This window comes from Solea solea, chromosome 5 (assembly GCF_958295425.1).
Source record: "Solea solea chromosome 5, fSolSol10.1, whole genome shotgun sequence".
In the NCBI taxonomy this organism is placed as follows: Eukaryota; Metazoa; Chordata; class Actinopteri; order Pleuronectiformes; family Soleidae; genus Solea; species Solea solea.
The window spans coordinates 25,953,755-25,978,931 of record NC_081138.1 but is presented as its reverse complement, the minus strand read 5'-3'; the positions used below and the strand labels follow the sequence as shown (position 1 = coordinate 25,978,931).

The 25,177-nt window shown below is 40.8% G+C and overlaps 1 protein-coding gene across 1 annotated transcript in view; it reads left to right on the top strand.

The window, feature by feature from the left end:
• The window catches only part of LOC131459883 (CUB and sushi domain-containing protein 1-like), a 284,673-nt gene that overhangs the window by 131,322 nt on the left and 128,174 nt on the right, over positions 1 to 25,177 (top strand). The window contains exons 9-13 of the mRNA XM_058630020.1: positions 3,745 to 3,866; positions 18,068 to 18,171; positions 18,621 to 18,733; positions 23,750 to 23,932; positions 24,059 to 24,244. Coding sequence (XP_058486003.1) covers positions 3,745 to 3,866; positions 18,068 to 18,171; positions 18,621 to 18,733; positions 23,750 to 23,932; positions 24,059 to 24,244 — 708 coding nt within the window. The remainder of the gene's footprint in view (positions 1 to 3,744; positions 3,867 to 18,067; positions 18,172 to 18,620; positions 18,734 to 23,749; positions 23,933 to 24,058; positions 24,245 to 25,177) is intronic.

The window sequence follows — 25,177 nt, the reverse complement described above, 5'->3', positions numbered from 1 at the left end:
CAGCTCATGTGCAAACTTAACCTCTGCTCCCACGGTGAGGTGGAGTACTAAGCCCCGCTCACCAAGCAGAAAAAAGCATTTCGACAACAGAAGTCGTAGTCGCCAAGGACCGTCATCCAAGCCTCGATCTGGCAACCCACAAACTCCCTTTTTGCGCAAAAGCCAGAAAAAAATAAATAATACAAGTTGCCTTGTCAATTTAATGCAGCCCTGATCCCATTTTGTAGAGCGTCACATGTAAACACATTATATCAGAGAGGTGTTTTTCAAGTGGTCGGTGGTTATGTAAAATCTCTGGTGTGAGTAGACGCAGAGGCTCCACGGTATCATGGAAACACAATAAATAACATTGCTGTTTTTGTTTTTTTTTTATGAAATCACTTTTCACTTTTCATTCATTTTATTTCTGCCTGGCTGAGTGACTGAATAAATAAGTGTATGAGTGGCAGAGTAATGATGCAGGGCCTCTCACTGCCCACATGTTTACTGACAATACACTGTTGGTTTTATTGCTCCTCAATGGAAAGGCAGACAGCTGCAATACACACCCAAGCGAGGGTGCACACACACACACACACACGCACACAGCAAGTGTCCAGAGGACAATGTTGCACATGTCCTAGCTGCAGGAGTGTTCGCCTTGAACTGTGTGTGTGTGTGTGTGTGTGTGTGTGTTTGACAGACAGGCTGTCCCTGTGGTCAGACACATACTGTAGGCTCCCTGTCACATTGTATTATAGCTTACGCGTGTGTGTCTGGATGTGACTGCGGGGACCTGCTTGACTTCACAACACCGGCTACTGGTGTCAGAGGACGGAGGCAGTGGAGATGGAGAGACCGTGAAGGAAGCAGATGAGAGAGAAGTGTGGACATTATTTTCACAATTAGCTCATTTGAGGAGCTGTGTGGAGGAGAGTGCCGATGACAGAAGGCCGAATCAGCACCCACAGAGTCAGAGGTGTGAGGTGCAGGACGACACGGCATCACCTGCACCTGCAGATGCTTCAACACAGTCTGCTGCCCTCAACAGGAGGTGCTACACAGTGTTTGTTGCATATATAGGTTCATAAATGGTTCGATATATGTATTTTTAATGTAACAACCATAACATTTGAGGTCAGGTGAGGTTAAGATAAGGATTTCCTTATTTCAAAGGGAACTTTCATAATCACATTAATCCTCTTTCTTTGAGCATTCAATTTAAAACACACACACACAAAACAGTGTTCACTATATTTTTGCATCATAGAGGAGATTATGTAATTGTTCATCTGGATTGAAGGATGGCCTGCAAATAAGCACCAGATTACAAATAACGTGCAGAGTTTTACATAAAATAAAAAGTGGACAGAATTATTTATAACCGAACATTTCTGGTCATTTTGACATCTTGAGATAACATTGTTCTGTTTCGGGTGGTGGTGGGGATGATAATTCATGACACAACGCTGTGCAACATTGGCAACTGAAACGTGTTTTGATGTGTGTCTCTTCATATTTACCATGTGAAGGTGAGGGAAAGAAAGGAAGAAAACTCGGGGAAGAGATGAAAAGAGAACCGGGATCAATAGGCTCTTAGACACAATAGGTATAGGCAGCAAATGCCTATACGATCGCCCTGTTGTGTGATGTGATGCGATGTGATTATCCTCCTGGGATTCAAACCCACAAGCCTCTCTCATTCCCTCCTGAGACCGAGCTGTTAATTAGAAGCAGGTCTCCAGGATGAATCTCCATGAATGTGTTACTGTGTCCGTGTGTGTGATTGTGTATGTGTGTGTGTGTGTGTACCTGCATGTGTGTGTGTGTCACAGTGTGTTTTCACTCTCATTTCTAATTAACAGGCAGATCAGTCATCTCAGATCCTCTTTCTCTTGTGGTATTTTCTGTGTCTTCTTGCCTCTTGCCCTTCATCCTTCACTTTCCTTTCTTTCACATTATCTTCCTCCCTCTCCCTCTCTCTCTTTCTCTGTATCTATGTGACCTTTCTTCTTCATGTTTCTCCACATGGTTTCACAACCTGCCCCGTATTCACAAAGTTCTATATAATTTCCCTTCCTCCTATTCAGTTTTTAACCTCCCACCCTTTCTAATGGTCTGTTTGTTGTGGTGTGCTTTGGCGTTCTTTGCCTGTAATGGTTGGTGATCTCCTCCAGCTAAATTATTATGATGGCTAAAGGGCAAATGGTATGATCAGGAAACATTTCCCCCACAGTGTGACAGTGCCTGTTGCCCAAAACTGACTGAAAATGTCAAGCATGTCCTTTAATATAACTGTGCTCAAGAGAGGGAGCGGAACTTTTGACTTAATACACATAATTCTTTTTCCCGATTACCCCTTTAAGGCAATACTTTCTCACTTTATGAGGTACTGAAGGCAAGAAATATAACCTTGAGTATCACACTAGACAAAAATCAATATGGATAAAACTGAGCTCTAGGAAGAATAAAATGAAAAATGCCGTTATTAACCGAGATCTGCAAGCTCTTTGATTTTTTTGGAAACATGCTATTTTAAAAGTGTCTATTGTTTTGGCAATTACTAGCCATGACTGTGTGTGAGTTGGTCAATTTGTTGGTCTGTTGATCCACAGCTAATAAACCCAAGAGGCATTTGGACGAGTTTTACTGGCGCTCTTATTTTGTAGGTCTGCTGATAATTATACAGTGCTTTCATTCATGATGCCATTTTACAAACCAATTTCACAATTCCACGGGCCTTAATGACCATATAAGTCATTTGTTCACCCCCTTAGATATAAACTGTACTTTGTTGATGACAATGTCATTATCTGAAAATTGGACTCTAGGAAATGACTCATGCTGAGCTCTCTGAACCCCTTTTTTGTATTTGTTGACCCTATTGTCCATGGTTTCACTTTGTAGTGCTTTACTTCCTGCACTAATGTGTCTTCAATTATCCTTTCTCAGTTTTTGTGTGTGTCATCTGTGTGCTCACAGTCGTCTGTTTGCCTTTCTACCTTTATACAGTAGTTCCGTTTTTTGGGGACTTTCTGTTTGTCTTACTGCATGATACTGGCCGACCCATGTAAAAATGATTCATATGACATGTCAAGCACACAATATAACTTTACTACATTGTTGGAGCTGAGAGGGAACTCCTTCCTCTGAAGATCCTACTAACTAAAAAAAAAAGAACATTTTAAATTTTACAGCCCCCAGAATAATTGTGGCGTGCCAGTGTGCTCTTTAGCAAAGTTGTGATGGATTCATTACGTGTTTTATTGGTATTTTACTGATGTGAATGACCAGGTTGAATGTAACATCAACTACATACATCAGCGTTTCCATTTGCAGGACTGAACCTCCATGAAGATTTATAAAGTTGAAGATTCACTTTATCAAAATTGTAAAAAAAAGTACTGGAACGTTCAGTTGATTAGCTTTAATGCTAGATAGAGTGAAGTTTAAGCTCAAATGTGAAAGGAAGGGAAGTAGTGGAAGAGGGGATCGGATTGATTTGATTGCAGAAGAATATAAAATAGCCAAACTGCCCAATTTCAATGTCTACTAACCACAGTTTTGGTTGTGGTGTCTGATCCTTAAATCCTTTATTCTAAGAGAAATCTACTTTTTTTCTGTCCCTACCACACCCTCCTTTTTGTCTTCCATAGGTATGTAGTCGTATGCAATCTGCAAGTATAATTTTGATGCCTCCATAAATCGTGTTTTAAACCTCTTTTGTCGCTGTGTTTCTCTTGTTCTCTCTCTCCTGCTTTGTAGCTCGCACCTGTGGCAGCAACCTAAGGGGGCCCAAAGGGGTCATAACTTCTCCTAACTACCCTGTTCAGTATGAGAACAACGCGCACTGTGTGTGGGTCATCACTGCAATGGACTCTGGGAAGGTGAGCTCATTCATTTTTTGATTTCTTTTTTTGCTATTCCCCCTGCTGCTCCCACCTGACACGGTGGAAATAAAACTTCTGTACCTAAAAAGCAGAATGCATTCACAGCTGTCCTGTAGGAAACAGAGATCTTAAAAAAAAAAAGAAGGCTGCAGACAAATACAAATATTGTAAACAAGACCAACAACTAAGCCCCATCGCGGGTTCACAGTTGACACACAGTTGAAGGACGGTTTTATTTGCTGAGTTTTGCTGAGTCATTGTATTGGAGATATGACAAATACACCTGCACTCTCTTTATCACAATGTCTTTTATTCGCTTCTTCACATGTTGCCAAATACAGTACACATGTTCTACCGGCCATCCCCCAGTTTATTTGACATTAAAGCAGATGAAGTCTGAGTGTTTGTATGTTCTTCCTGTGTGTGTGTGTGTGTGTGTGTGTGTGTGTGTGTGTGTGTCTGCATGATGAGGCAAGCTGGAAACTCCAAATTGACCGTAGGTGTGAGAGTGGATGGTTGTTTGTCTCTATATGTGGCCCTGTGATGGACTGGCAACCTGTCCAGCGTGTATGGATGGATTCAGAGTTCAAAAAACTTTCTCTGTCTCCAGGGGGCAACACAAGATGGATAGATGGATGAAAAAATAACATTACGACTCAACCAGGATTGTTTAGGTCCTGAATAAATAAAAATGTGATTTCATTTAGCCTGACAAAAAGAAAATCCTTGATTCTTTAGCAATGTTTGGATAAGGAATGAAAGAGCTATTGGTGGAAATGCAACAGATATATCACTAAAAGAGCCACTTCCTTCCCCCCACTCACACGGCACAGAACTTAATAGTAATGACCACATATTGAAAGGGCATACCGCTCTAGATTCATTAATTAGAAAAGAGATGTTCTAAAACTTTTGAGTGACTTCTGTCTCTCGTCTCTGCTTCCAAATCCCTTCCTCTGCCACTTTACTCTGTGCCTCTCCCTTTTCTCTCCTCCTTACCCCCCACTTGAGTCTCAGTATCTTCTAAAAGCTCCGTTCTCTATTTCCGGCTCCTCTCTCGTTGCTTCTCCATTCATCTACTCTGCTCTGCATCTACTTTGTCCTTCTATCATCTTCTGTTCTCTCCGTTTCACTTTGATTTGTCTAAGATGTTAAGTCAGAGAAATGGTGAGAGTAGACGGTGAGAGCGAGGCGAGAACAAAAAGAGGCTATTGAAAAGGACAGCAAAAAAGTATGGATGAGAAAATGGGGCTGAATATTTGGCTCGCTACTTCACATTTAAAAAGCAGGCACTGTGAAGAGTGTAAAAGACTGAATGTCCAAGCAGGTACTTAACATGTGGCACTGAAATAGCACAGAAAATATAGGGAAGACAAGAAGAGAGTTTGTTTTTCCTTCCTCTGCTGTTGACTCTTTTGACCTTTAAGTAACGGGAACATAACTTAACAGTTTGTGACGAGCTCTGCCAGCATAGCAAACACTGTCTGTGTGTAGACGTATTTCATTTAGTCTGATGACATGGCTGGTGTTCCGCGATAACAAATGCTCTTCATATTATTAGTCATCTCGCTCGGTGTCAGGTGACAGATGGAAAGTCGTCCTTAGGTTGTCTGCTTGACTGTTGCTCGGGGTTTGAAATAAAGAATGTTCCTGTGTGTGTGTGTGTGTGTGTGTGTGTGTGTGTGTTAAAAATGCTCCAGGTTTGAGAGCACTTTAAGAACGTGCTCTAATGACAGATTATCACCTACTACAGCTGCTGGCATTTGTAGAATGTCACTATCTACATACACAGAGGGAGATACAGGGACAAGGACAGAGACAAACAAGAGAAAAGAGACAGTTACAGAATAGAATAGAATAGAATGAAAATATCTGATATGTCCACACGGCGTCAATTTGCTCTATGGCACAAAATCAAGCCTAAATAATATAATAATATAATAATAAGATTAAATAATATGTATGTGCTCCCTACTCCATATACAGTACAAATTGCTGTTCTAATTCCATTTCTAAATTGAATAAAGATAACATAAAATGTGTAATCTACCTCATTAAACCCCTCGGTGGAATGATTCGAAGCTTAATGATGCCACTCATTTGCATGTTCTATATCTGTTAATTATTAGCCAAGACAAATAATGTAAACTCTAAGTAGCTTTAAAATGTATGTGTGTACCACATGTATTTGATTATTGATTGTGGGTTTTTTTCATTAATATTTATTTTATTTAGCATATTCAGAGATGTAGTCGGTGATAATAATGAGCTTGAAACTAGCCGGTACTTGAAGTGAACTGAGTTACGGAGAAGGCTGTGTGCAGAAAACACACTGCTAGTTTTTAATGAACAACAAAACACTTGTGTGGAAATTGTCGTTTGTTATTACTTGAACTCTAAGCTCCAAATGGAGAGTAATGTCATGTGTGTAGGCTTAATGACGTAGAACGTATTGTGGTATGGATCTGAAATGTAGTCCTTGTTTCTTTAACGTTTGAAGGAGTAAATGTAGCCTGACTCTACAGCTAAGCTGTTATTGATCCTTTTTTTGTGTTTACTTTTAGATTTTACTGTCAAATTACATTCATCTTTTGTAGTTGCAATGTCAATATGCATGCATTCCCATTTGTAAATTGACGCGGTCTGCATCGGGGCCAAATACACGGCACGCTCGTCTTATTTCACAACCATTTAAAAAAACAACAAAAAAAAACCAAGCTTTTACAATCTTTACATCACATAGAGCTCAGACAATGTTGAGCAGACTGGACAATAAACCACATACTTTAATAACACTGTACTTCACTTTACTACATAATATGTAATGTAGGGATGTATTTGCTGAGATGTTTTCTTTTGCACTGTATTTACTTCTAAATATCCAAATTGTTCATCATTATTAGCTTAGTTGTTGTTGTTTCCACTCTATAGTTCGACTGGCACAAACACACAAACTAGTGATGAGCGAAGCAGTGGTTTTTAGTGTATCATTAGAACCAGATAATTAAAAAGATTCCTTCAGTACTTTTCCTGCATTACCGGAGCACAGACTCTGTCCGACACAGTCACTGAATTAAAATACAGCTGAACGGGTTGTGATCCGGCTCACGATCGCCGGCTTTCGGCAGTGCTGTCGCTAATTACACCAGACCCCTTGGTTATATATTAAGATTTTGAAATGTCCTTGCTAAATGTTGGAGATGAACGCATGTTTTCGGGATTTTTACGTCTTTTTAACTGATCTACAGTTCGACATTGTTCAGTTTGATTCCTGTGTCAGACTTCGCACTCTTGACTCCTCCAGTGACGACACTCTCTGACCAATTAGTGGCCGGCAGTCGTCACACTTAGTAACGGCTCAGCTCGCTTGGAACCTCACCAGAGCAGGTACTAAAACAGTACCAGGTACTATCGTTAATGATAAAAGCAAATGCCGTGCCGAGTTGTGCTCCAACTGTATAGTGGGACTGCGCCATCTAATTTCGCCGATTATAGGATAGCTCTTTGTTTCTGTCGGCAATCAGCTCTTTGTCTTTACATGCTGCTTTAAAGTCCCTTCACTTGCATGTTGTTAATCTCGCTCCCTTTGAAACACATTTTCCTTAAGTAGAAGACACGAGTATTCATGCTCCAACATTGATCTTTAATCATGATTTAATTTGTGCATGTGAGGAGTGAGACAAAGGATTAAACTCACCATTTAAATTACTCGGTTGCCCAGAAAAAAAAAAAAAATAGATGGTACGATGTGCTTTTTTGTGGCCATGCAGTTAGAAAGATACATTTGCCGAGAGACTAAGGCAGCACATGGGATATTAAAATAGATTAAATGAGCATAAATCAACGTAAATAACAGGCTTTTTTTGTTTATAGCTCTTCAGTTCCATCTAAAACTCCTCTCTTCCTCTTTGTCCTGTCTCCTCCTCTTGTTTTCTCTCTCATCCTTGACTGACTATTAATCCAGATGACTTCTTTCATCAATAACAGGTTATACAAAATTGAGACAGAGACGAGTGTTTTCATCGAAGTGTGTTTGCCATTTTGTTCTTTCTTTGTGTTGGTTTACGTGCAAAAGTTTAAATAGCCAATAAGTAAAGCCGGCTGTGTGTGTGTCCTTTCCGTTAACTTCTGAATAAAAGCGGCACAATCAATATAGTTTATACTGGTCTGACAGCCTGTCTGTGAAAAGCTGTGATTGTGCCTCTTGTTTGTGTACGTGCCCTGCGTTGTGGTACAACCGCAGTGGGTTGTGTGTGATTTCATGAATGTTTGTTTTCTCTTCGCCAACTCATTTGCTAACTGCCCGAGGTTGTGAGCCCAATGTCGGAGAGTAAACTTTCAACTTTGGAGTTGTAGGGGAGGAAAACCGTAGGTGCAAAAAGGGACGTAACTGTGTGTGTGTGTGTGTCTGTGTCAGTCATTTGATTCATCAGTATCAAGCAGATAATTATTTTGTTCAAGTCTGAACCATGCCTGACTGCTCACACATACACCCTGAAACCTATTGTCACACATACCCATTAGGCCTATAATCATCGCTGTCTTTTCCTGATGAATACATATTAGTGTGGGGTGGGGGTGTTGGATCATTTTCATGCATGAATCACCATCATCATCAGTTTAGCGTTGGCAGGACACGTTCGATGACGCTCAGATCAGATCGGATTCGGTTGAACATTACTTGATATTGAAATTGAGTTCAGTGAAGACCGATAAAGGCCTGAGCCACAATTTGTCAAAGTGCAATATGATTCTGCATCAAGGCGTCATTTTGTGACATGACCACTTTGTGACTCCAGATGTTTTATAATGGAAGCCAAAATGCCCCATTTTCAGTGCATTGTCAGAAAAAGGGGTTCATTTGACACATTTCTGCGAGGCGCTATGATTTCAGATTGTCTGTCTGTCCCATCCCGTGTACACAATATCCCAATTCAACTCAACCATGTAGTGCTTAGATTGTGGTCAGCAAAGGTCAAGGTGGCTTCAATATCACTTTTAACTTTTGACCATTATCTCAACAACACCTCCAGGTAATCCTCTCTAATTTGATACACATTTTTTACTTGTACTTCTGGATGAACTGATCATTATTTGGCAGCTAAAGGTCAAAGATCAAGGTTACCATGAAAGCAACATCTCGGGGATTTCTTCCCCTAAATGTGTTGGTACAGGTAAAGGTTTTTAGGAACAGGAGATATACAAAACAAAAGTAGGACATTTCATCTCAGCTGGCATAAACACACATGACTCGAGGATAAGCTGGTGGTCAAATGTCAAGGTCACAAAGCCCTTTTTGTCTTGTGAATATTCTAAGGGGATTTAAGAAGATTTATAGTCTTGTTTTATGCTACGTTGCTGCATGTTTGAGTCTGGGAAAAACTGTATTGACTTAGACTGCACTGGTTTGCCTCAAGCTACAGTAGGAAGGTTCTGGTGATCAAAGTAGTCTTTCCTTCACCTGAATCCTTGTTGTGCTCTCAGTCGAAGCTAAATCAACAGCACTCATAGAAGAGAAGTTTTTTTGAATGTGCTGATTGACATCCCTGAGCTTCCAGCCCTGACTGCGGCCTTCACAGACTGTGCAGAAGGAGACACGTCTGCAGTCAGGTGGCTCTAAACTGAACTTAAATTAAAACCGCGGCATATTACAACTTGTGTTTCATCATTGCAGCGCTGGCCAGTGGTTCTAAGGGTTATGACATTTTTTTTAAATCGATATCTCTGCAGTGTCAGTAAAATTAGGTCCAAAGGGGCAATAAACACGAGCAGACGGATTGACAGTCGTGTTGTCAACAAGCCAATAGTTTTGCCAGATTGGTTTGGACATAAAACTAAAAATGAGTGCATCAGCAACATTGCTACTGAAGTATTGGACAAGAAACCTGTGTAGACATGTAAATCAAGATGTAGGTCTGCAAACTTTAATAGTGTTTTTGTCCATTGGAATTTTTATGTTTTTCATTTTCATCATCATGGCTAATGTTAGTATATTTGCAGTCTGTGACTATATATCGTTGCTGAGTTTGACCTGAATGTCTGAGCTGTGTTTCCCTAATGTTATCCTGGCTGATGAAACCAATGCCCAAAGAACACCTGAGTTGTAATATCCCTTAGTTTCCCTTTGTTTGATAGGATTAGCCAAATTATAGGATTAACAAATAAGGGTATCTCCAACAGCAGTCACGTCTTTAAGCATTGCATGTACCTCATTTAGTGTCCCATGTGGTCTTGTGCCACTGTAGCCCATCTGCCTCACGTTTCCTGTCTGAATACATCCAGACATGGTCTTCTGTTTACTGTGGTTGTAAGAGTTTGTTGCTTTTTCTGTCATCTCGAACCAGTCTTGCAATTCTCTTCTGACCTCTGGCATCAACGAGGCGTTTTTACTGAGAGAATTGCTGCTCGCTGGATATTTTTTTTTTATCACCTTTCTTCCACATGCTGATGCTCAATTTGAACTTCAGGTCATCTTGACCACGACTACATGACTGAATGTACTGAGTGTACCTAGTAAAGTGGCCGGTGAGAGTAGCTTTACTCTGCATCATAGCGTTATTAATTCTTCATTAATACACTGTGTCGCCTCCGAATCACTCCAAATTGCTCAGTAGGAAATTTCGGAGTAAATAACCATCAGTGTCTATGGTTATGGACACACATTCACCAATAGCTGCCTAATTAGCACATTATCTCAGTTCAAGGGTTTATGCTATTCTGGTTTGTGAGCATAATTTGGCAGTCTGGCTGACCATAATTCACACTATTAGCTCTGTCTTTGGCTCTGTTTCCTGAACCTTATAATAGCACAAATCTAATCCAAAGGTGATTGTCCACAGTAATACCTAAATGTCCCAATGTGACACATATTAGTTTCTCCATTTAATGGAAACATTTTAGTAAAATACTGCAATTAAATGTTCAAATTAAACTCCTCAATCCACTGAGCGCCATTGTCACACACTGTATTTTTCTATTTTATTTTTAATCAAAAAATGGTTTATAAGGCTGTCCCCTCACAGATGTCACGCAGCTGTTCCTCAAACAATAGTATGCAGTTTATTGTCCCTAAACAGTCAAGCCAACAGGTCAACAACACTCAAAGGTGCTATAACACGTCAGCAGCTGACTTACTTACCAGACAGTGGCTGTTTATATTATTCCCACCACTTAAGGCAGAGGTCACCTTAGGGCAGGATCGCAACACATAAACCTGGCACATCTGGGTACAGCCAACAGGCTAGAGGCTAGCATGGTTCTATTTTTAAACTGAGCAGTGTTTTATTTGTTCCACAAGAACATCAGTTGTCAGAGAACAACAACAACAACAATCATTTATTAACCCAAACTGCAGTAATGCACCACAGATGCTGTGTCCTCTATAGTGTAATCAAACCAGTTTTATTGTACTGCATATGTAATGACCTTGTTACACACCTCATCGGTGAGGGAATTGGTCTCTTGTGTTGAAGGAATGCAGTCACTCTTTTATCCACTATCTGTAAGTGGAGGAGCCATTTTAATGACTGGCTGCATCAGACTTGAAATGGTCAGACCTCTGCAGCATGTATCACAATCTTCATTCCCTTTACTCCAAAGTATATTGTCTTCACCAGGTTGTAGATATAGAGCGATCTGGGTTCAGTAAGTGACCGATTTCTCTTTTGTTTTTGATGTGGTTGTTTTGAGTGATTTTGAATCTACTTAAGCTTGTGATTAAATTGCCATTTGTCTAGGTTGCTCTTTAACCTGTGGTCAGCACATACGGTTAAAGTAATGGTTGTAGATTGTGAACCATGTACTGAACATGAGGATAGATTTATGCAGCAAATTTTAAAATGTTCTTTCACTGAAAATGTGACAGTCTATCAATAATCCATATACTCAGAAAGTGAAAGGGGCAGTGTCTTCTGATGGGTTTTTCTTACAATACTTCAATTATGTAATGTATATCTGTCTTTCGATGTAGTGTTGGAGCTGCATGGTGAAGGAAACAGCAGCAGCTGGGATCGCAGCTTGCAGACACATATTTGAGCAGCTGTTCAGGGAGTGTTTGATTGCTTCTTCTGTCTTGCCTGTTTAGTTGGGACGTAAAATGCGTCACTGAGTGCAGTGTCAACATTTAAAAAAATATCTGCTATACTAAGAAACAGAGAGAGTTCTGTGGAGCTGATCAACTTAGTCAGCACCGTGTGAACTGATTTGCCAGCAGTTTGAATATCACAAACATTTATTGTATTTAAAAGTTACAAACTACAGCTTTAACTAGCCTACAACTGCTTACCATGCTTCACTGACGCTGGCCTGCTGAATCTCATAGGGCTGTAATGTGAGTGTAAAGCCTCTTCACACATTCACACAGCAGTCACTGCTTTGTGCTTACCCTACACATGGGCTCGTAACTGCCGTTTTGAATGAACTGCTATGATGAGAATGTGTCAGCAGTAGCTTGGTATGCAACCTGCCACTGTTTTTCCCTCAGTGCCTTGCTGCACGGTGTGTATCCATCGTAAAATCCACTGTTGCTGTGAGATGCAGTGCACTGTAAAGTTGATTTATAACGCTCTCTTGAGCTGCAATGAGCACCAAAAGTACTTCTGAAAATCTGATTAGATTGTCACCGCAGAACTCCTGGGAAGTCGAAAGAATAAAAGACGTGTGTTTGCTAAAGAAGATTTGTTAATATGGAATGTTAATCAATTGAGTGATGTGATGAATTGGTTGATGGCAGGCAGTTTTTCTGTCACTGATTGCTTTATGGAATTAACTTTCCCAGGCATGAAGGTGTACTGAGGGTCATGTCCTCAAACAGGCTTTCAGGTTATTCTATACTTGTTTATTTTGCTGAAAGGTTAAACTAATCCATTGGAGAAAAAAAGTCCCTCACTGACATTGTGGCAGCTCACCATAGTCAACATAGCTGCAAAATGTCAGCAGGGGAATTCTTGTAGACTCCGCTGTCAGCGCTAACAGAGGACACAAAGCTGTCAGTTTAGGTCCTAAGCTGAGAGAAGCACCGCCCCCCGCCCCCCGAGAAGAGCTTACAACGCCATTCCATAGCGACAACAATTTAATTTTGAAAGGATAAATTTAAATTTCACGAATGACTATGAACAATTATGTACAGAACACTGCAGTGTCACCGTGGTCGCTGAGCAAACAAGACCTAAAGCCAGCGGATCAATTTTGATTGGGTTCTTAAAGTCTCTCGAAACACTTCTGGAGGCAAGCTTCAGCAGAAGTCTTAGTTAATTGTAAGGTGTTTGCACCTTTAATGAAACATTTGAGAAGCCGTCACCGTTGTGTGTTGGATATTTGCCAATATGCAGCCCGTAAAACATCATTCTGTTACTTCAAAGTCACCGACACACATGTCTACTACTGGAAATTGTCTAGTGCTGATTTATTTTGTCGTACAACATTACCTGTTTCTATTCTCTGTGTAAGTGAATAGACACAAAAAACTCTCGTTCTCATTTCCTGACTAAATCGTGTGACTCGTGTGACAAAAAAGGCATAAAGTATGCTTCACATGCTTAAATCGAAACATTTGAACTCTGTGACAGATCTGAACGGTTACGCTACGTAAACACCTTAACTCTATTTATAGATCTAACATTAGGACACTATAAATAGAGCATTTTTTGCAGTAAATGCTACATTTCCAGAGAGGCAGCTGAATCACAGAGTGAATCTAGAGTGAAAATACTGACTCTATTCTGTGCGAAATCACTGTGGTGTTGGAAAACTTGACTGTTAGTTGTCTTTTTGTTGGCCGTGATAGTCGTACTATGCTAAAGAATATTGGTGGTACGGCCCCCAAGATTGAAGTGAAACCTATACCCACGTGTGCCACTGTTGGCAGGGGTCACCTCGGCTTATTCTGTACTTGAAATGGCTGACTGAACATAGTAATTCATTAGATGTGTGCAGTGCTGACATTTTAACAGGGCCCAAATCAAATCTAATCAAATTTTTTTAGGGGGAATCTGGGGCAGTACGGCAGGGCAGGGCAGCCTCTGTCTGACCACAGCACCAAATATAGAGAAGCATCTGATCCACTGCCATTAATGAGAGTGATTAATGGAAGTTAATGATGTGCCATTGTTGTTAGATAAATAGATAGATAGATAGATAGACAGACAGACAGTCAGTCAGTGCAGGTTTACATATTTTCTGTTGATGAGAACCACTGTTGCTCTGCACAGCAGTGACTCAGCGCTGCTGCAGCACTGGCTCGACGAGGGAATTCAGGAACTAGTCCGCCCAATTATTGCTTTGTGTTCTCCTACGCTGTTCTGACGTAAGGTCACCCATGCAAGGGCAAGATCAGCAGGCACAAAACTGTTTCTTATTTCTTACATGTTTTTGTGTGTGTGTTTATTAAGATTAAGGGTCAGGGTAAAAAACCTTCTTATTGATCTTGTAATCGGTGCTAATCTTGCTAAGTAACACTCGCAAACTGACACATCGACTCGTAAAGGGTCAAAGCAAATGCATCACGTCCTGCTGGGCTGCAGTCGTGCCCCGAGGCGACCCCTAAAACTCATGGCTCTACAACTATGCGATCTAATAGACTGAGGACATTTCACTGTACGTTTGGATTGTTCACTGCTCTTAACAATGTTTAAATGGCCCATCGCACAGCTCCTTGCTGCTCTGTTGCTTACTAATGACCTCAAAGTGATATTGCTTCACTTATGCCCACGAAGAGCACCCACAGAGCGACCACCCTCTTGAACATGAGAATAAACAATGTTTAAGGGCCCAAGTTACACTTCCTCCCTCGTTTTTCTTCTGTTGTTTCTTTCTTTGCTTCTTTCTTTGTTCCTGGGAAAATAAAGAACCCAATCCAGTGTAGTTTTGGGTTGCAGGCTGCTCTTAATGTCTTTCTAAAAGGGCTCATTTGGATGTATCGAACAGCACTGAGCTTCTTGCTAATGACCTTAGTGTGATAATGCTTCAGTTCCTTCCCTTAAGTCTGCCGCTGCTATGCAATCTGGCTCGAGTGTCTAGACACACAGCCAAACTGCACTCACACTTCTGACTGAAACTGGCTCGCCGATCGCACTTTACTTGTTAAGGCAGACATTTCTGAGAAAACTACCTCCTACAGACCAACTCACACACACGTGCACACACACACACACACACACACACATACTTGAAATAAATAGGAAAATATAATCCGTCTCATTTTGTTCTGCTTCACTTTCCTTTCTTTGACCAAAGAAACTTCGGCCATTGTTGCTTTTCATTCATGACAAGAAGTGGAACACACACACACACACACACACAAACACCCAAAAAAAACCCTGTTTTTCTAGCTACATGTGAAAATCGACATAATGCATTCCCTAACAATTTCTTACCCTAACCTTAATCATCACAACTAAATGCCTAACCCTAAAACCAGGTCTTAACCCCAAAAAAGCCCTTTAACTTCATGAGGAGCAGACACAATGTCCCCACAAAGACAGGTTTGTACTTTTACCCCACAAGGATAGAAAAGCATGTACGTACACACTTGCACACAGCCTGCAATTAGGTCTTATACAGTTCTATGTTCGGCATATTTCATATCCCCGGATCAATCTGGAGTTGACGCCCAATCCAACTAAGCCTTTTTCTTCGTCAAAAACTATGACAAAATAATGTCATATCATTTTCAGGATTACTGTGAATGTTTTCTCTGATTACAATGAAAAAAAACAAAAAAAACTAAAAGCTGCACAATACTTTATGTGTTATTGTTTATTAGCAAGAGAGCTATTGTGACATGCTCCTTTTGTGGTTTCTCGCCACTATTATGTGACTCGTAGTCACTCTCATCCGCCGCGTGGCAGCGATAATTACTGCTTTATCAAAGTACGCTTTGAATGAATGGATTGGTACAATACAGTTTTGCATATAAACAGACAGAGAAGATATAGTCACATATTTACAGTTTTTACATGGCAGTGATAACAGTGATGTCACTGTGAACCTTCACACAGGTGGGAACTAAAACACAAACACACACAAGAGGCACAATGTTTTGTTAATGCTGAGTTTGAGTTGATGCTGTAAACATTAGCCTGTTTACATGACAGTTCTCTGTGTGATAGAAAGCAGGCGTTACGTGATGACAGAAAATCCCTGACATGAGTCTGTATCCTTCTTTTATATATATATATATATATATATATATATATATATTATGTGAACATAGCCATTTTTATTCTGACACAAAAACGCAGTCAAAGGCTTTGCTATGCACCGCTGATTCTCGCATGTTCAGACCGTTTTTACGCTTCATGCCACCTGCAGTGAGGTCTTTCTTAACCATAGTGTGATTTGCCTCATGACTGATTCTCAACCACACCATCACATATTAATGGTCTCGCCGTAGTCCTCTAATGCACCAGAAACTGATCGAGACTAGTTCTTTTCTTATTTTCTCCTAAATGCAGCAAAAAAAAAATGCTTTTTAAATCCCACATCATCCATTCTGTCAGCAATATAATCTACTGCTAATAAAAAAAAAATGAACAAGCAGCAAATAACAGAACACCGGTGTAATGGCATTTTCAGTACACGCAGTAGATTGGTATTCCAACTATGTGTGCATGAAGCTACAGCCATGAACGCGGCTTTAAGGAGAGCATTTAAAAACAAGAAGGGTGTGTTTGCATCGGGCAGCGTCTGCAGCCTGTAATTTGTGTGTCTGTGAATATAAAGGAGAATGCTGCCAAATACAAACAGTGTTGTTGTTTTTTGTTTCAGAGATTTGTCCTTTGTCTTTGCATCCCTTTTTTGTATTATTTCTGAAGATCCCTACGTCTCTGTCGAGTTAATTCTAATACCTTTCGCTTAAGCAGCAGTAATTAAATAAGATGACACCAGTAGTCTCCCACTAATGCGAGTGGCTGTGCTTTACACCCATCAGCCCCGGTTTTCAGTCCAGTGATTGGCTTTAATGCTGTGGCTCATCAGTGAGTATATGTGGTTTGTGTTTTAAAAGACCTCATCTAACCTTCAGTAATGCGATTGTAATCTTACTTTGTACGTTTAATTAAGTTTTATACCTTAGCTGGAGTCAGAATTACACAGATGTACCACAACAGTTAAAGCAGTTACCCATTTCAGTGTTGGGGCTCATTGATGTATACATTTGTTCTCCTCTGCTGCAAAGACGCCACACCGTTGCATTTATTTTCCCCACTTTTATCCAAGCATTTCTCTTTTACATGAAATGTTCTGGTAGAAATTGTCCATATATGTATGTACTCATATAGCATAAGTAAAAATACAAATGGGATTGTAAGAAAGACTCTTTACTTGGGGGTTTAGACCAGAGAATAATATATTTTGGCCTTTTTTTGTTTGGCTTCATTTCCATTGTCTAAAAGACACCAACTATTTGCAACTTATTTAAAACCAGGTAGTATTTGAAGCTGCTGTCAGTGGTGTCATCTTTCATGTCATTGATGGCTAATTCCTGTCCATCGCAGCTGTTTGCGTCCTCTGTGTTTTATTCATGATATTTACGATCACACCTAGAGTTCATGGGTTTGATGCATTTACTTTGCCTCCAATAAAATGTACAAATATGTCAGAAGCAGAAAAAGCATTTGACTCCAGCACCTTTGTTCCCCTCGTGAGGATAAGCCTCACGTCGCACAGGGATTTAAAACTTTAATCTTGTTTTGAGTGGGATGGAATAAGCTATTTTGTGCTCTAAAATGACTTCCCTCGCTGCTGTAATTAAGCCTGACTTCATGGCATTAATTCAGACTTAATTACAGTAGTCATGAAGTCGTGAGGTCATAACTTTGGTCGTAGCTGCCAGTCCTTTACAAAAAAAAAATTAAAAAAAGGGACCCTTAATTTCTTTGGTTTCCAAAAGTTGCTTTATAAAGGATGTTGTGAATTCATTATTAAAATCGTGTCATACTTGCACGGCGGCAGAGACACTTCTTTGTGAAACACTGCTCTGATTTCAGGGCTTTAAAATATCCCGAGTGATATGATGATTATAGTTTGTGTAAGTGGAAATTGTAGGGGTGGAAGAGATTGTGATCATTCCTCCGGGAGCAGCAGTGATCTTTGTTTATTTTTCCTTGGCTTTTGTCTTCATCCCCACCTCTACACTGCACCTGTCTGTGTTAATAACAATCTGCATGTTTGGCTTTCCTGTGATGCCTCTTTTCTTCTAGGTGATAAAGCTCTCCTTTGAAGAGTTTGACCTGGAAAGAGGATACGACACGCTCACCGTGGGCGACGGGGGGAAGATAGGAGACACTCGGCGAGTGCTCTACGTGTGAGTACTCCGGCATGGCGGCGTGGCCCGTGGGCACACATTTTGACAGGTCACTGGAGGGAAAGCACAGGTGCAAATAATCAAATTAATGATGGCTGAATTCCATTTAGTGTGTTAACGAGATCAGCAGCACCTGTGCTTTTACTGCCACAACATGTCAGAATGGGGCTGAAGACACATGGTTCACGTCAGAAATGAACGATAAGGAAGTTTTTTTGTTTTTTTGTTTTGTTTTTTTAATTATCAGTTTCATATACATAGTTTTGTTTAATTAATAGGGTTAACATGGTGTTATTTAATAATTGGTAATAATATTGTGCTGTGATTATGGTGTTATTTAACTTTTAGCACCGATAAGGTTATTTTTAGAATGAACATAGTTGCATTTATGTATGTATCATCATTAAATGTGCGTGCGTGTGTGTGTGTGTGTGTGTGTGTGTGTTTAGACTCACTGGTTCCAGCGTTCCTGACCTCATCGTCAGCTTGTCCAATCAAATGTGGCTTCATCTGCAATCAGACGACACAATCGGCTCGGCGGGGTTTAAGGCCGTCTATGAAGGTATGGCTCTCCTTTACAGTGAATGTAACAAATATACACGTCTATCGCTCGTAGTCACTCTCGCTCTCTCTCTCACACACACACAGACACACACACACACAAGCTCACACAAATATGCTCAGATAATGAAGTGTGAAAGTCATGGCGTTGCTGACGTGCTGATTCAATAAGAAACGCAACTGCTGTTGTCTGTGAGTGCGCACACGCGCGCGCGACTGTGCACCGCGGAAAGGTAATAAATGAATTATGAGTCGATCACTCTGAGGTTTTGCTTGGTTATTTTCTATATTATGCCAAAGTTGACACTGATAGAGAGATGGAGATGGTGACAGTCACTTTGAATGAAGGTGAGAGAGAGAAATAAAGACACTCCTCCGTAAACCCATTCTTCTGAAAATCCCCCGCTTATTCTATTTCTATTTTTTGATCATATAATACATCTCGCCGTGCCGATGCAGGTCAGTAAATTGAATTGAACAGGTACTGATGGAATTCACTTGAGACAAAGGGTGTGATAGGTGGAGGGAGAAAGGTAATAAAGGTGCGGACAGGGGAAGAGGGACAACAAAAAAATTGAGTGGTACAGAAGGACACAAAATGACAAATTGAGTGAGAAGAAATAGACTGCCTCAGATAGTGAGAGAGAGAAAGAGAGCGATTTAGAGTGATGGAGGTTGTGCTCTTGAGTTTGCTTCGCCGTGTCTGCTCCAGTGATGTTGCTGACAGTGTTGTCCAGGGTCAGTTACTCCTCAGGTGTGCATGCCTGCACATGGAACTATGATGTGAGACCTTTACTATCAATTTACAGTACAAGGCCCTGTTTGCTCAACATAAGGCTTAAGTGCTGCTGACCTTGATTTGAGGACTAACTTTGCTGTTTTTCTGTTTTGCCCTTACAACACTATAATGGCCCTTTTTACATTGACTTGTTGGCTCGTGCTCGTATATGATACAGCAAGATAAGATCCACTGACATCAGATAAAGCTAAGCGAAGATACAATACAATGCCACATGATATAATACGATGTGATAAGATGATAAAGATAAGATAATAATAGATGAAAGGGCAGAATTACGAGGGGGCCACACGGTCGGTGTAGTGATGAGCACTCTTGCCTTTACAGCAAGAAGACCCGGGTTTGCGATCGGGTCAGAACAAGATCCTTTCTGCATGGAGGTTGCATGTTCTCCCCCAGGTTTCCTCCCACAGTCCAAAGACATGCAGATGTGGGGATTTGGCAAACTGGACTCTCTAATTTGACTGTAGGTGTGAGAGGGGATGATTTTTTGTCTCCATTTGTGGCTCTGTGATGGACTGGCGTCCTGTCCAGGGCCAGCTGAGATTGGCACAGCACCCGCCGTGACCCTCATGTGGAGGATAGAGTGGTAGAAGATGGATGGATGGATGGAGTTACAAGGTCAGATGGAAGGTTGATCAGAGCTGCTGCGACTGATGAACCAACCTGACCGAATGTGACCAACATTCATACGTGTTTTGATGGTCGAACCTGTTAGGCAACAGCGCTGAACACTAAGATAAGATATACTATGACATGATGAGGTGAGACAAGATAAAATACACTGTGATATGATGATACGACACGATGCGGTGCGATACGATACGATTCAGTGCGATGCAAACCACACTGGTTGCTCCTTCGGGTTAAATTTAAGATGGATTGTGCCATATCACAAACAGTGATCAAATGCATACGAAATCCAACTCTGATTACACGTACACACCTGCTCACATGGCAAAGCAATGGTAAATATTGTAACAACGCACGTTGCAGAATAAAAGTAAAGGAACAGAGAAAGAAAAAGTTTTAATGATCACTCAATGTGTAGATTGTTTTTACAACTGCCTTTGGTGTGTTTTTTGTCCGTGTGCATCCGTGCATGTATGTAACAGCCTCACCGTATGCGATGCTGTCTCTTTAGATAAAATCACCATGGTGCACACTTTGATCAGTGTTGTCTCCCGGGTTAGCTCTCAGGTTTTCAGCCCTGCAGGAAAACCCACCACTTGAGTTTGTTTGTGTGCGTGTGAGATATTGTGTAGCTGCCATGTATCTGAATGCTAAAATGTTGCACTTAATCACCGCATCTGTGTGCGTTTTGTGTTTTTGTCTGTGCGATTGTGTGTGTTCTGAGAGCGTGAGGCAGAGATGAGAGAGACGGATGATAATTGAAGCTTTCAGTGGAATGCTACTGCCAAGTTTCCAAGCTGACGGCAACCGGCTGTGAAGAATATAATGATGCAAATAATGTTTGGGTTTTTTTCTTTTCTGCTCATCAGAGGACTGAAATTAGCTTTGAGTGTCTTCAAGGTACTTTTGTGGTGTCTGCCGTTTAAATGTGATGATAGGGACATTTAGAATCAGGATACTAACATTGTACTACTGCATATCTGACTTCTTTTTCTCCTTTTTTTTTTTAAAAGAAAATTAAATATACCAAATTAATATTTGGTCACTGAATCCTATATTTTAGTCGTATAGTTAGTATAATAATAGTAGCTTTATCATAATCATTGTCTGTAACCAGAATGTGGCTCTCATGCACAGCCACACACTGTTCTTCTGAAAATATTGGCAGTTAATACACATTTAATGCTTTTTTTGTTAATAGACTGAGCGCACACTAAACTATCGGAAAGGTCCCTTAAGTATCCATCTGAGTATTATTTCATTTTTACGTTTCAACGTATTAAACGTATTTAGGCCTTAATGTGTCTCTGAAACATCTTTTTATCCCGGTTGATAAAATACTATTCCTCTCAATGGCCGTAAATAAATTAAGGGAGGGTGGGAATTCTTGTTGTGCACACAAATAAAACATTTTAATTTAGAGAAAGAAGAGAAAGAAAGAAAGAAAGAAAGTGGAAAAACAAACTACCAGTGACAAAGGAATGAGTGAGAGAGGCAGTTATCATAATGACAGACCTACCAGGGGCTCAAGATTGCTGATATCCATCTTGACACTCGTCAGCTGTGTGACACCTTAGCTGTGGGCCACATGAACACACACACACACACACACACACACACACACACACACATGCACGCTCACCACACGCCTGCCACCTCATTGAGTATTATGTTCTTGTGGGTGTACTTACATCCCAACTGATAGTAAAAGTGTGGAAAACACACACACACACACACACACACACACACACACACACAGAGAGCGCTCACCTTGAGATGTATTTGCCCAGAGCGGATCCAGGAGCATGGTGGAGCATGTGTTACACGATGACAGACGCCTGGTGGAATGTCAAATTTTAGGAGGGGAATGAGGGAAGAGCAGTGGATAAAAAATAAAAAAATAAATAAAAAAAAAAAAAAAAGTCCCAATAAAGGCGGAGGGGATATGTGACAGGAAGAATGATGGAACACCAGTTCATCAGCACAGCTTATGTGTACCAATAAATAGACAGTATATTGATAGCATAACGTCAACTTTATTGATCAGATTGAAGAAAACATTAGTGAGAAGAGAATACAACAGATATTGAAGGGGAAGAAACAGGAGCAGTGACATTGTGTTTTCCCTTTGTCTCTTTCTCTGCTGACAAAATAAACTTATAGAAATAACTTATTGTCATTGTATAGAGCGTCACAACCAGTGTTGTAGTCTTCGATTTTTGCCACCTCCTGCTGTAACTAACAAATGTACACATAGATCAGTGTGTGAGAGAGAGTGTGAGTGCGTCTCCTCTTATTGTTTTGCCTTTCATAATTAAAGCTGAATTGCACTACAATTACACCCTGATGACAATTAGCTCTAAGAAAGAAAACTATTTCATCGCTTAACACGGCAGCGTGAAAAGAAATAACAGGCGCACGCCGCGTTCACAGTCTCTGCTCCTTGAGCCGCGTGATCGTCGCCGCTGTAGACTTGACAGTGCGCACCATTTGTCAGAGGGGTGACAGTGTAACGAGAATTGCTGCCAGCTGAAAGTAGTTATTACACAAATTTTAATGATGGCTCCTCTCTTCTCCCATTGGGTCATCGTGGGCCCCACGGTGACTGGACGTCAAGCGAGACTGAGGTCTTTGTATTTGGCCAAAGGCTGTGTTTGCAGTTAAAGGGTGTAATTAAACACACACCAGATAAAACAGACCGACATTACTCTTCGCTATATGTACAATTGTTGTCTTTGAGTGAGTAATAATGGCAAATTTAGGAATACAAAATGGCAGGAGGTGGTCTTCTGCTGCTTCAACGTGTCGTGTGTATAATACCTTGTTTGTAACGGGCTGTTATTTGGAATACTGTTGTCTTTTTATCATTTTAATCCAGTCTGGTTTTTCTCCTCTGATCTCTGGTATCATCAAGACATTTTCACCTGGATATTTTCACTCTTTCAACCACGTTGAATGGAAGTCGTAGAGATAATTATGCATGAAAATTCAAGTAGATAAGCGGTTTCTCTGCAAATGCTCAGACCAGCAGCCGTGTTCAAAGACACTTACATCAACTTTCCTCCCCATTTTGCTGTTGATTTGAACTTCAGCAGGTCATTCTGACCACGTCTACTTGCCTAAAGAGCTGTGTATACTCTGCAAGAACAGAGAGTTCTTGACACATCATGTGGGCAGAACCTTTTTCTTGTGTGGTGTCTGACAGCTGGTCAGAATTTTGAAGTGGACATGGTCAATGCGGAAAATTGGAGAGTTTCTAAAAAAATACAAACAAGTTTCTGTCTTCCATGTGATTAGTTAGTCAGACATTTGCATGAACAAGCAGTTGAACAGCCGTTCCTAATAAAGTGGCCAGTTTAGTTTCTACTGAACATGATAATGGTCATGTCGTTGCTGTAAACACCACTCAGCATGTTCAGATTTGACACCTAAATTTGACATCTAAATCATTTTAAGCATGTTGTTGCCTTCTAACCCCACCTCATAAGCAAAAACAAGCGACCTGTTATCCGAGTGTCACCATGTCACGTGTTGACATTAATCATATGCATAAAACCGTGTCTGTCTGTGTCCTGTGCGTTGCAGAAATAGAGCGGGGCGGCTGCGGTGACCCCGGGGTGCCAGCGTTTGGGCGTCGCAGTGGCGATCGCTTTCAACATGGTGACGTGTTGACCTTCTTTTGCCAGTCAGCCTTTGAACTCGTGGGAGAAAGGACCATCACGTGTCAGCACAACAACCAATGGTCGGGGAATAAACCCAGCTGTGTCTGTAAGAACACAATTTTCTTTCAGTCTGTGTTTCTTTGCTGTGGTTTTTTTTTCCTTTCATTCTTGCTGATGGATTTAGCATCTTCTCTCTCCTGCCTTTCTTCCTGTGCTCCTTCCTCTTTTGCAGTCTCATGTTTCTTCAACTTCACGGCTCCTTCGGGGACAATATTGTCCCCAAACTACCCGGAGGAATACGGGAACAACCTGAACTGTGTGTGGTTAATTATCTCTGAACCAGGAAGTCGAATTCATCTTCTCTTCTCTGACTTTGACCTGGAGCCACAGTTCGATTGGTTGGTGGTCAAAGATGAAGGTAAATAATATATCTCAATATTTCACCATATTTTTGTGCTTGCTAATGTTTGCTACACTGAATAACCCCCTGTTAAGAGTTGGGTTAGACCTTAGGGTATGGATATACACATTATTTATTGCTTAACCCTCTTGTGACCATTATGATAATCAGGCTGCCTGGATTTATTTTGATTTTATGGCTGTATAATCATAAAAAAGTGAGTGCTTCTGCCTTTTTTTCCAAGATAATTTCGATATCTGGCAGTTATTCAACCGTTTAGGAATTATGGCACTAAGAAGCTGACGTCACAAACTGGTGAATCTTGTCCGTGATTGGACGGTAGTTCCTCAGAAGTCCTGAGGGCTACCGTAATGACAAGTTTATGGGCACAAAGCTCTCAGCTATTTTAGCTGCTTTCGGGCATCCATCCATCTTCTACCACTTTATCCTCCACATGAGGATCGTGGCGGTGCTGTGCCAACCTCAGCTGACACAGGGCGAAAGGCGGGGTCACACCCTGGACAAGTCGCCAAATTTTCCAAATATCACAAACGGTCTAGGAGTTACGGTAATGAAAAGTACGCATGACAATTCCTGGTAACAGAAGAGTTAACTATGGATGCACATACATGTACAGTTGAAATAGTGAAACCATTTGTTGGGGACTCATTTTAAACCTTTTAAGACTATACAGAAAAATAATGCAGATTGAAAATGACGAGGAGGTTGAATGGGATTTTTTCTTTTGGTTATTGTTGCAGAAATGACACAATTTACACCTTCACACTCAACACATAGCAATCAGATCCATCGATTGGCATTGTGTTTACTTAAGTCGCCATAAACTTGTGCCTTTGCAGATCCGTAGCGGCGTTTTTGAAAATTGCAGGGCAGTCGGTGCGACCGCATTGAACAAACAAAGATGAAAGTTGCCGCCTTGAACTCTTGTTT